At 39.2% G+C, this 12,137-nt stretch overlaps 1 protein-coding gene across 2 annotated transcripts in view; it reads right to left on the reverse strand.

Moving 5' to 3' along the window:
* Positions 1–8,543, reverse strand: part of brd8b (bromodomain containing 8b) — a 32,637-nt gene extending 24,094 nt beyond the window's left edge. For both annotated transcript variants that reach the window (XM_061927551.2, XM_061927550.2), the window contains exons 1-7: positions 8,437–8,543; positions 7,453–7,549; positions 1,096–1,165; positions 976–1,025; positions 753–875; positions 593–673; positions 433–497 (exon numbers count right to left, since the gene is read on the reverse strand). In XM_061927551.2, coding sequence (XP_061783535.1) covers positions 433–497; positions 593–673; positions 753–875; positions 976–1,025; positions 1,096–1,165; positions 7,453–7,549; positions 8,437–8,455 — 505 coding nt within the window. In that variant the 5' untranslated portion in view covers positions 8,456–8,543. The remainder of the gene's footprint in view (positions 1–432; positions 498–592; positions 674–752; positions 876–975; positions 1,026–1,095; positions 1,166–7,452; positions 7,550–8,436) is intronic.
* Positions 8,544–12,137: the final 3,594 nt, after the last annotated feature.

The raw sequence follows: 12,137 nt of genomic DNA on the forward strand, positions 1-12,137 counted from the left end.
TTGTAACCCAAAATTCGTCACTATCATAAGTGCTAAGAAGACAGAGCTTTGAGACATGTAAACCAGTGTTCATAGTGTGGCCCGGGCGCCATTTGCAGAACGCAGGTCTTTTTTAAGGCACAAAATAACATTTAAAAAAAAACAGCAAAACCTTTTAAAATCAGAGTACAAATGCATTAAATACGGCAAAAGGCTAAAATGTTGATAGTAATAACCACAAATATTTGTCTGTGTATTTTGTGGGGCAACATTACTTACCACTCATGCATGGCTCGCCCAAACTAAATAATACATGTCAGAATATTGTTTTCTAGTTAAGGAATAGTTAATCACAAATGAACAATAAATACTTCTGGTTTACAAACACTTTTAAGACCTCTTAAAGTGAAAGATGAAAGTATTGTAAATATTTTACATTGCAACCAGACTCACCTTGATATGCCATTTCTGTTGCTTTCCTCTTCTGCTCTGCTTCCTCCTCTTCCTGCTTCTTTTTTCTGTAGTTGTAGATTTGCAGTTTAGTATATAAGGATGACAAAATGTGAAAAATAAAAACGGAGAGAACTAAGACAGGTTGAAGAAGTCATCTTACAGTGTGTTCTCTGCCCAGAGCTCCTTCAGCTGGGGGTCCATGTGACCTGTCTGTATTAGATCCACCTCCTTCTTCAACTTTCTGCACAGGTCGATTTTACAGAGTGTAAAAGTTCACCACACAAGTGGTTAAAGGGCTTCCTTTTAAGGATGCTGCTTACCTGTACTGCTCTTGTGTGTTTCGAAGTAGTTTTTTCAGCTCCTCTATTCTCTCAGTAGTCAGCCTGCGGACTATTACATCCTCAATGGTCTCAACCACCTCGCCCTTCTCACCGCGCTTACGTCTGGAACACAAAACAAATTCAACACAGTTTACAACTGGTCTAAAGTAAACAAAATTTACCGCAAAGTGTCTTAATTTTGTTGGTATGACTGATAACTGACTTAGGAGCTTCTGTTGCTTCCAGCAGCTCAGAATATTGTGAGGCACAGTGCTGAAAAATAAAGACATGATTTAATCACAATCCTTACAACACCTCTGTAAAAACAGGCGGAGTCTCTTACTTTCTGCGAGAACCAGTCAGGTGGGCGACCAGGCTCAGAAAAAGGCTTGATGGCTCTACTTACAGACACCCTACAATCACAAGAGGACCATTTACTTCACTTACTTCAGAAAATCGTATACAGTGGAACCTCGATTTACGAACCTTTCTTTTTGCCAACTTTTGGATCGACAAACTTTCCGGTTTGCTTAAGTATGCCTCTGTGGCGACCCATATCTCTGTGTACCAACTTTTCATTCAGTCATTAATTTTCGTGCTACAGGCAAAAACGCCGGCTGTATCATGGTAGCGAAGGCACAGCCTTCTACTCACTTTCTGCACAAGACACACTCACTTCTCAGTGCTTCAGTTTGTGTGCCTTGTTTGTGTTTATCCCCTTTGGACTAGTTTTGTCCGCTTTTCTAACTCAATAGGAGTCTCAAAAAGCCAACAGGCCAGCGTGGAAAAAAAGATGCAATTCCTGTGTATATAAAAAAAAGAAAGACTATTTGCAAGGAGTACTGTACATTAATGGCGCTCGCAAGTATAATTGACGAGGATTGACGAAGCAGGTTCTGTGATCGTGCCACAACAAGTTTTAATTGTGAAGACATCGGCCTTTTTTGGAAAAACATGCCAGAGCAGACTTATTGCAAAGCGAGGATAAGATACGACAGGTACCAAGCACACACAGAACGGGGGCGCTCTTTCTTGATGTTCGTAGATTTTACTTTTTTAAATGTGCAGCAATATGGTTGTTAAAGTTAAGGATTTCTGATCATTTGGGAGGACACCAAACAGTTCAAATTGTTTTTAAATAGAAAGTTGATCCATTATTTGATATACAGCACTGTATAACAATTTATATTGTATTGTGTTCAAAGTCTACTAAAAGGCTGGGTGTTCAAAGTCTACTAAAAGGCTGGAACCCAATATTCATATTTACTTTGCTTTAGGGCTGGGCGATATATCGAGTTTGTATGATGTATCGATATATTTTTAAACAAGATATGAATTAAGAAAATATCGTGATATCGATACAATTTATTTCACGTAAAAATTTGTCGAGTGGGTCTGACATAATATTGTGAGAGTCCAGTCCATAGTGGATCCAACATAATAGTAGTAAGAGTCCAGTCCATAGTGGGGCCAGCAGGACACCATCCCGAGCGGAGACGGGTCAGCAGCGCAGAGATGTTCCCAGCCGATGCACAGGCGAGCGGTCCACCCCGGGTCCCGACTCTGGACAGCCAGCACTTCATCCATGGCCACCGGACCTGTGCCCCCCCCTCCTCAAGGAAAAGGGGAGCAGAGGAGAAAAGAAAAGAAACGGCAGATCAACTGGTCTAACAGGGGGGCTATTTAAAGGCTAGAGTATACAAATGAGTTTTAAGATGGGACTTAAATGCTTCTACTGAGGTAGCATCTCTAATTGTTACCGGGAGGGCATTCCATAGTACTGGAGCCCGAATAGAAAACGCTCTATAGCCCGCAGACTTTTTTTGGGCTCTGGGAATCACTAATAAGCCGGAGTTCTTTGAACGCAGATTTCTTGCCGGGACATATGGTACAATGCAATCGACAAGATAGGACGGAGCTAGACCGTGTAGTATTTTATACGTAAGTAGTAAAACCTTAAAGTCACTTCTTAAGTGCACAGGAAGCCAGTGCAGGTGAGCCAGTATAGGCGTAATATGATCAAACTTTCTTGTTCTTGTCAAAAGTCTAGCAGCCGCATTTTGTACCAACTGTAATTTTTTAATGCTAGACATAGGGAGACCCGAAAATAATACGTTACAGTAGTCGAGACGAGACGTAACGAACGCATGAATAATGATCTCAGCGTCGCTAGTGGATAAAATAGAACGAATTTTAGCGATATTACGGAGATGAAAGAAGGCCGTTTTAGTAACACTCTTAATGTGTGATTCAAACGAGAGAGTTGGGTCGAAGATAATACCCAGATTCTTTACTGATTCGCCTTGTGTAATTGTTTGGTTGTCAAATGTTAAGGTGGTATTATTAAATAAATGTCGGTGTTTAGCAGGACCGATAATCAGCATTTCCGTTTTCTTGGCGTTGAGTTGCAAGAAGTTAGCGGACATCCATTGTTTAATTTCATTAAGACACGCCTCCAGCTGACTACAATCCGGCGTGTTGGTCAGCTTTAGGGGCATGTAGAGTTGGGTGTCATCAGCATAACAATGAAAGCTAACACCGTATTTGCGTATGATGTCGCCTAGCGGCAGCATGTAAATACTAAAGAGTGCAGGGCCAAGAACCGAACCCTGAGGAACTCCGCACGTTACCTTAACATAGTCCGAGGTCACATTATTATGGGAGACGCATTGCATCCTGTCAGTAAGATAAGAGTTAAACCACGACAAAGCTAAGTCTGACATACCAATACGTGTTTTGATACGCTCTAATAAAATATTATGATCGACGGTATCGAAAGCAGCGCTAAGATCAAGAAGCAGCAACATAGATGACGCATCAGAATCCATCGTTAGCAGTAGATCATTAGTCATTTTTGCGAGGGCTGTCTCCGTAGAGTGATTTGCCCTGAAACCGGATTGAAAAGGTTCACAGAGATTGTTAGACACTAAGTGTTCATTTAGCTGCTGTGCGACAATTTTTTCGAGGATTTTCGAAATAAAGGGAAGGTGGGACACCGGTCGGTAGTTTACCATGAGGTCAGGATCAAGGTTAGGTCTTTTGAGCAGAGGATGAATAACCGCTTTCTTGAATGCTAGGGGAACAGTGCCAGAGGAAAGTGATAAGTTTATAATATTTAGCACTGATGGACCTAATAATACAAAAAGCTCCTTGATAAGTTTCCCAGGAAGTGGGTCAAGTAAACATGTTGTTTGTTTTATCCCACTTACACGCTGTAATAGTTCCTCTAATGTTATTTCATCAAAAAGAGAGAGACTATTTTGTATTGCAGTATCCGTCATAGATACAGTTGTATCTGTGTTCATAGAACCCAGTTGTAGCTGGGATGCGTTGTTTTTAATCTCCTTTCTAATGAGTTCAATTTTCTTATTAAAGAAATTCATAAAGTCATCTGCCGAGTGGGTGGAGCTATTGGGAGGAGTCCCTTGTTGGGTTAGCGATGCTACTGTACTAAACAAAAATTTAGGGTCGTTTTTGTTGAGGCGGATGAGATTTGAGTAATATTTAGCTTTAGCTAAGGTAAGCATGCGTTTATACGATATTAAACTATCACTCCATGCTTGATGGAAAACCTCAAGCTTGGTCGCGCGCCATTTGCGTTCCAACTTTCTACATGATAATTTATGAGCTCTGGTTTCCTCTGTAAACCATGGGGTGCGCCTTTTAGGGGCCCTTTTTTGTTTTAGCGGTGCTATACTATCAATGGTTTTGCGCAGGGCATTGTCAAAGTTGTTAGTGAGGTTATCAATAGAGCCGACATAATTTGGGAATGGTGCCATTACCGAAGGCAGTAGGTCAGCAAGAGTCATCGTTGTGGCGGCATTAATGTTGCGGCTGCTATAGCAGTTATTATTATTATTAGTTTGTTGACAATGAGTCAGAACTTCGAATTTTATAAGGTAATGATCGGACATTACTTTAGTATACGGGAGTACCATAACTTTGGAGGTGGTGACACCCCTGACCAGCACTAGATCTATCGTATTGCCGTTGCGATGCGTAGGTTCATTTATTATTTGTGTAAGACCACAGCTATCAATTATAGTCTGGAGCGCCACGCACTGAGGGTCCGATGGGGTATTCATATGGATATTAAAGTCCCCCATTATGATTATATTGTCTGCGTGCGTCACTAGATCAGCAACGAACTCTGAGAATTCATTAATAAAGTCCGAGTAGGGCCCTGGGGGGCGGTAGATAACAGCCATATCGAGAGGCAGCGGTGCGACAGACCTCATAGTAAGCACCTCAAACGATTTGTATTTATTATTTAGGTTAGGGGTAAGGTTAAAGTTTTCATTGTATATTAGTGCGACCCCCCCACCCCTTTTAAGGGGACGGGCAATATGCGCATTCGTATAGTTAGGAGGAGATGTTATACAGCACTGTATAACAATTTATATTGTATTGTGTTCAAAGTCTACTAAAAGGCTGGGTGTTCAAAGTCTACTAAAAGGCTGGAACCCAATATTCATATTTACTTTGCTTTAGGGCTGGGCGATATATCGAGTTTGTATGATGTATCGATATATTTTTAAACAAGATATGAATTAAGAAAATATCGTGATATCGATACAATTTATTTCACGTAAAAATTACCAAACGCCGCTTATATGTTGTTCCTTGTTCTCCCCCGCTCCCACTCCATGTGCTACTAAACTCCTCCCCTTCCTCCTTCCAAGACCTGCTTGCACTATAAGAACATCCATGATTGGTTGGTTGTTTACTATGATGAGTCACGATTGGTTATAGACAGGCCAATCAGAGGCAAGATAGGGCGGGTCATCGAACCAGGAAGGGAAATTACAAAGTGCCTGCCTGCAAATGTATTTTTTTTAATCTGTGTATGATACATTTTGTATTATTTGCACAGCTATGTTATCTATTTTACATATAAATAATGTTTATTTTATTTTAGTTATGTAATTCTGTACTACTTAAACAGTTTATTTTCTGTGCTGTTAATACCCATCTTGACTAACTACGTTAATAAAAGTGCCACTGACTGTTTACAGTACAGTTGTCATTCACTTTAATTTCACTGAATATCGCTCAAAAATTAATATCTTTATATGTATATGTGGAGGGGGGTGTGGTCTGCGGGCCTGCCGCGGAGCGGAGTGTGTAAGGACCGGCCTCGAAGTCAGTGGCAGGTGAGTAGATTGCCCAGCTGGGGCTTGTTATCTAATCACCTGTCGTCCATATTAGCAGCAGCCGGGACAAGACACGTGGTTGGAGTGGGAAGAGAAGACACATGCCCGAGAGACTGAGAAAGGGAGCAGACACGAGCAGACTGAAAAGTCACGAGAGCGAAGACTGCTGGAAAGCAGGCCATCCGTGGGCTTGCAATAAAAGACTTTGTTCAAACCTGACCACTGGGCTCCCAGAAGATCTGTCGGCACCAGGAGAACCCTCCATAGAGAGAGACTTTCACAGTATACTTTCATCGAAAAATATATAGAGATATATATCGAATATCGAGTTTAAGTAAAAATATTTTGAGATATACTTTTTCGTCCATATCGCCCAGCCCTACTTCGTTTCTTATGGGGAACTCTGCTTCACTATATCTAATTTTTGATTTACAAACTATTTTCAAGAACCAATTAAGTTTGTAAATTGAGAATCCACTGTACATTTATAATAATTATGGGTAAAAACACAGTACATAAAAAGGACGTTAATAACTATTAATCATAGGGGTGTAACGGTACGTGTATTTGTATTGAACCGTTTTGGTACGGGGGTTTTGGATTGGAGGTGTACCGAACGAGTTTCCACACGGACATATTAAGCAGTGTACCGCACGTTGTGTAAACAATGCACACCGAGGCACAACACACGGCATGCTAGCAGCAACCGGGCTACGACAATATGTAAAAGCCAGAGCTGGAAGACCCTCCTGTCTCGTTAAGATCTCCCGTTTGGGAACACTTTGGCTGCGCGATACAACAATGGAGGACGGAGGTTTGCCGACATTGTTCAGTAGCTGCTTCTGACAACACGTCAAACATGCTAACCCATTTGAAGCGTCATCACCGCAGATTTAAGACCATATTGCATTAGAAACTAGATTTTGACCCACTTCTATGGTGGAAGAACAATAAGCCCATATATCCTCTTACTGCCAAGTTAGCCAGGCTGGGGGGGAAAGAAAAGTTAATCTGAGGCTGAGTTGACTTGAAACTGTTTAATGTTGCACTTTTTATATGTAGAAGAAAAGTTGTGTCATTTTATTTAATCTGAGCAACAACTTGAGGCAGTTTTATGTTGATTAACGTGGACCCCGACTTAAACAAGTTGAAAAACTTATTGGGGTGTTACCATTTAGTGGTCAATTACCGTATACGGAATATGTACTGTACTGTGCAATCTACTAATAAAAGTCTCAATCAATCAATCAAAGCACTTTATATGTAGAAAGGTTTTGTTAAGAAACCATTCTGAGCCTTATCTTATTTAGTTTTTATTTTACATATGTTGACCACATTAACCCTGGCAATGGACCATGTGTGTATATGTACGTTATGCCATTGTTTACAAATTTGGTAAATAAATAACCAAAAAATGTATATTGTGTTGTTTTCTTACTGTACCGAAAATGAACCGAACCGTGACCTCTAAACCAAGGTACGTACCGAACCGAAATTTTTGTGTACCGTTACACCCCTAATTAATCATGTGTTGTTGTTTTAATTACCAGTTTTGGTCACCACTCCTCATAACAGAGGAGGCCAGGCACAGTTTTTCCCTGACCGACCAGGGTTCCGTTGGCCCCACATTCAGAATCTTATGTTCTGCAACACAGAGAAGAAACAAACAGCATAAAAAAACACGCCGAAAGGAATATCAATTCATACTGAAATAAATTGTATACTCAACACTTTAAATGAAGTATAAAAGTCAAAAACTGCTTGCAGAACAGGAAAAACAATTGTGTAATACCAGGACAGAGGATGAGTTTTGCAGTAACACTCAGTCAGTAACTTTGAATTGATATTACACACTTTAAATGACAGATAAAGGAACAGAACATATGTAGTTAGGTTGGGGAGAGTGAATATTACATATTTGTAGGTAACTATATCAGACTATAGCAATGAGAAAATGTCCAATTCCAATTACAAATAAGAATTATGACTAAAACATGTTTACAAAACACACGTGAATGGGAGATGAAGCACGAAACACTAAACAATGTGTTGAAGTTTTATTCACACTAATTTAATGTAGCGTAATCATAAAAACATAAGCACACAGCGAATAATGCAATCAAATCAGCAAACATATGTTTTTACTTGTATTTCAGACTACCGTAGGTAGCATATTTGATAGAAGCTTACATGTAATTTATTTGGCGTGGAACAACATTGCAGTTATTACAGGTTGAAATTGTTCGAAAAGAGTAACCGCAGCAAAACATTTTCATACAAAAGGTAAGATAAACAGTAACAAACTGCTCATATACAACCAACATTAGCTTGGCGTTAGCTTAGCGCTGTTATTACGGGGGAACACAATCATGAGACACATACAGCTAAGCGATGCAGCGTTTCATTAACCAAACTAATCTCTTCTTTTTTAACAAACTAAAATACATAACACAGCCCGGGTTGCATGTCATGTAGGATTGGGCCGTAAACTCAATAGGAAAGACGCGAAGAAGTAAGAAAATAATACTCACTGCCTATCCCGCTCGCCATTGCTTTTGTGACAACAAGGCCAAGGCCTCAACTTCCGCCGGACACATTTCAGTGGTACACGAGTTTCCTTTGCGAGCGAACCGACGGAAGTGCTGCAATGCATCATCCTGTACGGTACAGTAATGCCCTTTTCGTTGGGAGGGTGAAAAAAAATAGAAAAACTTAAATACTCGCAAATGTCTTGACTTGATCAGGGTTGAGGAGGAATTAAAACAAAACCTGACATTTTTAACATTTGTTTAAAATAAAAAATAAAATAGAATTATTTTGAAGGGATAGGTTGATCGCAACACTAAATTGGCCCTAGTTTGTGAATGTTGTCTGTCTATCTGTGTTGGCCCTGCAATGAGGTGGAGACTTGTCCAGGGTGTACCCCGCCTTCCGCCCGAATGCAGCTGAGATAGGCTCCAGCACCCCCCGCAACCCCGAAAGGGACAAGCGGTAGAAAATGGATGGATGGATGAAGACAACACATAGTTTTTCTTTTTAGAAACTGCATGGACTTAATGGTTATGTATTTGTTTTAATTAATTGTTGAATGTGTAAGCAATGTTTTAGGCCCAATAATATGTATATTATAACATTTTGTTACATTGTTGTCACATTTTAATATTATCAAACATAATGTGCAGCTGGAATAGGCTCCAGCACCCACCGCGACCCCCTAAGGCAGTGGTTCTCAACCTTTTTTCAGTGATGTACCCCCTGTGAACATTTTTTTAATTCAAGTACCCCCTAATCAGAGCAAAGCATTTTTGGTTGAAAAAAAGAGATAACAAAGTAAAATACAGCACTATGTCATCAGTTTCTGATTTATTAAATTGTATAACAGTGCAAAATATTGCTCATTTGTTGTGGTCTGTCTTGAACTATTTGGAAAAAAATATATACAAATAACTAAAAACTTGTTGAAAAATAAACAAGTGATTCAATTATAAATAAAGATTTCTACACGTAGAAGTAATCATCAACTTAAAGTGCCCTCTTTGGGGATTGTAATAGAGATCCATCTGGATTCATGAACTTAATTCTAAACATTTCTTCACAAAAAAAGAAATCTTTAACATCAATATTTATGGAACATGTCCACAAAAAATCTAGCTGTCAACACTGAATATTGCATTGTTGCATTTCTTTTCACAGTTCTTTTTGACAGACATTTAAAAAAAATCTCACATACCCCTTGGCATACCTTCAAGTACCCCCAGGGGTACGTGTACCCCCATTTGAGAACCACTGCCCTAAGGGACAAGCGGTAGAAAAATGGATGGATGGATGGATAATTTCTATTAACATTAACATGACTACTTGTTACGTAGGGTGTAAAAAACAAAATACCACTCTTCCAAATGAAATACATGATTCAATGCAATACATCATTCTTTGAAAGTTCCTAAAAGCAAACAGCATGAGCGTGATTTTAATTCCTAATTACAGGGCATCCGGAAAGTATTCACAGAGTATCACTTTTGTCACATTTTATTTATGGTTGAGCCTATTCTAAAATGCCATCCATCCATGTTCGATGCCGCTTGTCCCTCTCACCCTCTCGGGGTCGCGGAGCCTATCCCAGCTGCATTTGGGTGGAAGGACATTCTAAAATGGATTAAATTAAGTATTGTCCTCAAAATTCTACAGACAATACCCACAATGACAATGTGAAGTTTTTTTTATTTTGCAAATAAACATTTTTTTTTTTAAATAATCACATGTATACAAGTATTCACAGCCTTTGCTCAATACTTTGTTGATGCCGCTTTGGCAGCAATTACAGTCTCAAGTCCTATCTTTGGGCAGTTTTGCTCATTCTTCTGCAGCACCTCTCAGGCTCCATCTGATTGGATGGGAAATATTAGTTGCCATCCAGTCTTCCTGCTAATTGGACAACAAAACACATAGAAATCATACAGAGAGGGGTGCAGTGTCCCTTCCTCACCATGAAGAGGCGGGGGCGAAGATGAGCTGGCAGGTGCGTGTCGCTGCCATCTTTCTACAATGAGGCACAGCGACAGTAGGCGGGAACTTAATGCAAAACAGTAGCACAAAGACTTTGTTTACAGTGTTCTCTCGATTATTGCGGGAGTTATGTTTCAGACAACCCCCCCTCACCACCCAGTGGTAGATGAATTTAGTAGGGACAATATTTTTTTTATGATTTACACAATAATTATTGCATTTAATGTCTTTATCCCTCTGGGTACTCCGGCTTCCTCCCACCTCCAAAGACATGCACCTGGGGATAGGTTGATTGGCAACACTAAAAAATTGGCCCAAGTGTGTGAATGTGAGTGTGAATGTTGTCTGTCTATCTGTGTTGGCCCTGCGATGAGGTGGCGACTTGTCCAGGGTGTACCTCGCCTTCCGCCCGATTGTAGCTGAGATAGGCTCCAGCGCCCCCCCCGCGACCCCAAAGGTAATAAGCGGTAGAAAATAGATGGATGGACTGCTTTCAAACACACTTCCATCATCGATCAAAATTCAAAATGGAACTAAGAAAACGTAAATAGAAAATAATCTTATAGCCCAAAAGTAACTGTTCTTTTCCTGTAGTCTCACATTTCATATCCCTTTGTGTGCATCTATTTGTTTAAAAATTAATTAATAAATATATATATAAATTAAATAAATTAATAAATATAATAAGTGGTAGAAAATGGATGGATGGATGGATGGATGGATATATATATATATATATATATATATATATATATATATATATATATATATATATATATATATATATATATAAATAAACATATACAAATATTTATATATACAGTGCTCAATACCGGGGTAGAGCGGAATATACGTTAGGTCAGGAAAAAACACACACGAGCAGGGAAACCTGCGAAACAGGCTTGTGGGGATGAAATAGCCTCTGTGTTTTTTCCTGACCTAACGTATACATTTATATATATATATATATATATATATATATATATATATATATATATATATATATATATATATATATATATACATATGAATAAATGTATATACAGTAGATATATATACACATACATTTATATATATATATATATATATATATATATATATATATATATATATATATATATATATATATGCATATGAATAAATGTATATACAGTAGATATATATACACATACATTTATATATATATATATATATATATATATATATATATATATATACATACATATACACATTTCTATATGTATATATATATATATATACACATACACACATACATACATTATATATATACAGTATATATAATATATATGTATATATTGTTTATATATGTACAGTTTGCAATATATTTGCTAACGATTAATTTTATTTGCAGGTTAAATGTAATTACTTACAGCAGATGGCGGATGACCTTTATCAAACACGGACAGTTTCAGTGCAGTGTCAATACAGGTAGTCAGTGTGCCGTACACTCAATGTGGAGTCATTTACCCTTCGCTAGGATTTACCATTATGATCAAAATAAATGTTTGATTCGTATGAAAGTGACCCCTGTTACGAGCCCCCGGCCACGGGGGTGGCGGGCAGGTAAGCTCCGCGCGCCGCGCGCCCACGATCGGACCCACGGGCGACCCCCGTCACGAGCCCCTTAGCGTGTGCGGGCGCGGCTGCCGTCAGGCAGACCCGCGTTACGCGCGCGACGGGGAGGCGGACGGGCTAGCCCCCGCTA

This window comes from Nerophis lumbriciformis, linkage group LG35 (assembly GCF_033978685.3).
Source record: "Nerophis lumbriciformis linkage group LG35, RoL_Nlum_v2.1, whole genome shotgun sequence".
Classification (NCBI taxonomy): Eukaryota; Metazoa; Chordata; class Actinopteri; order Syngnathiformes; family Syngnathidae; genus Nerophis; species Nerophis lumbriciformis.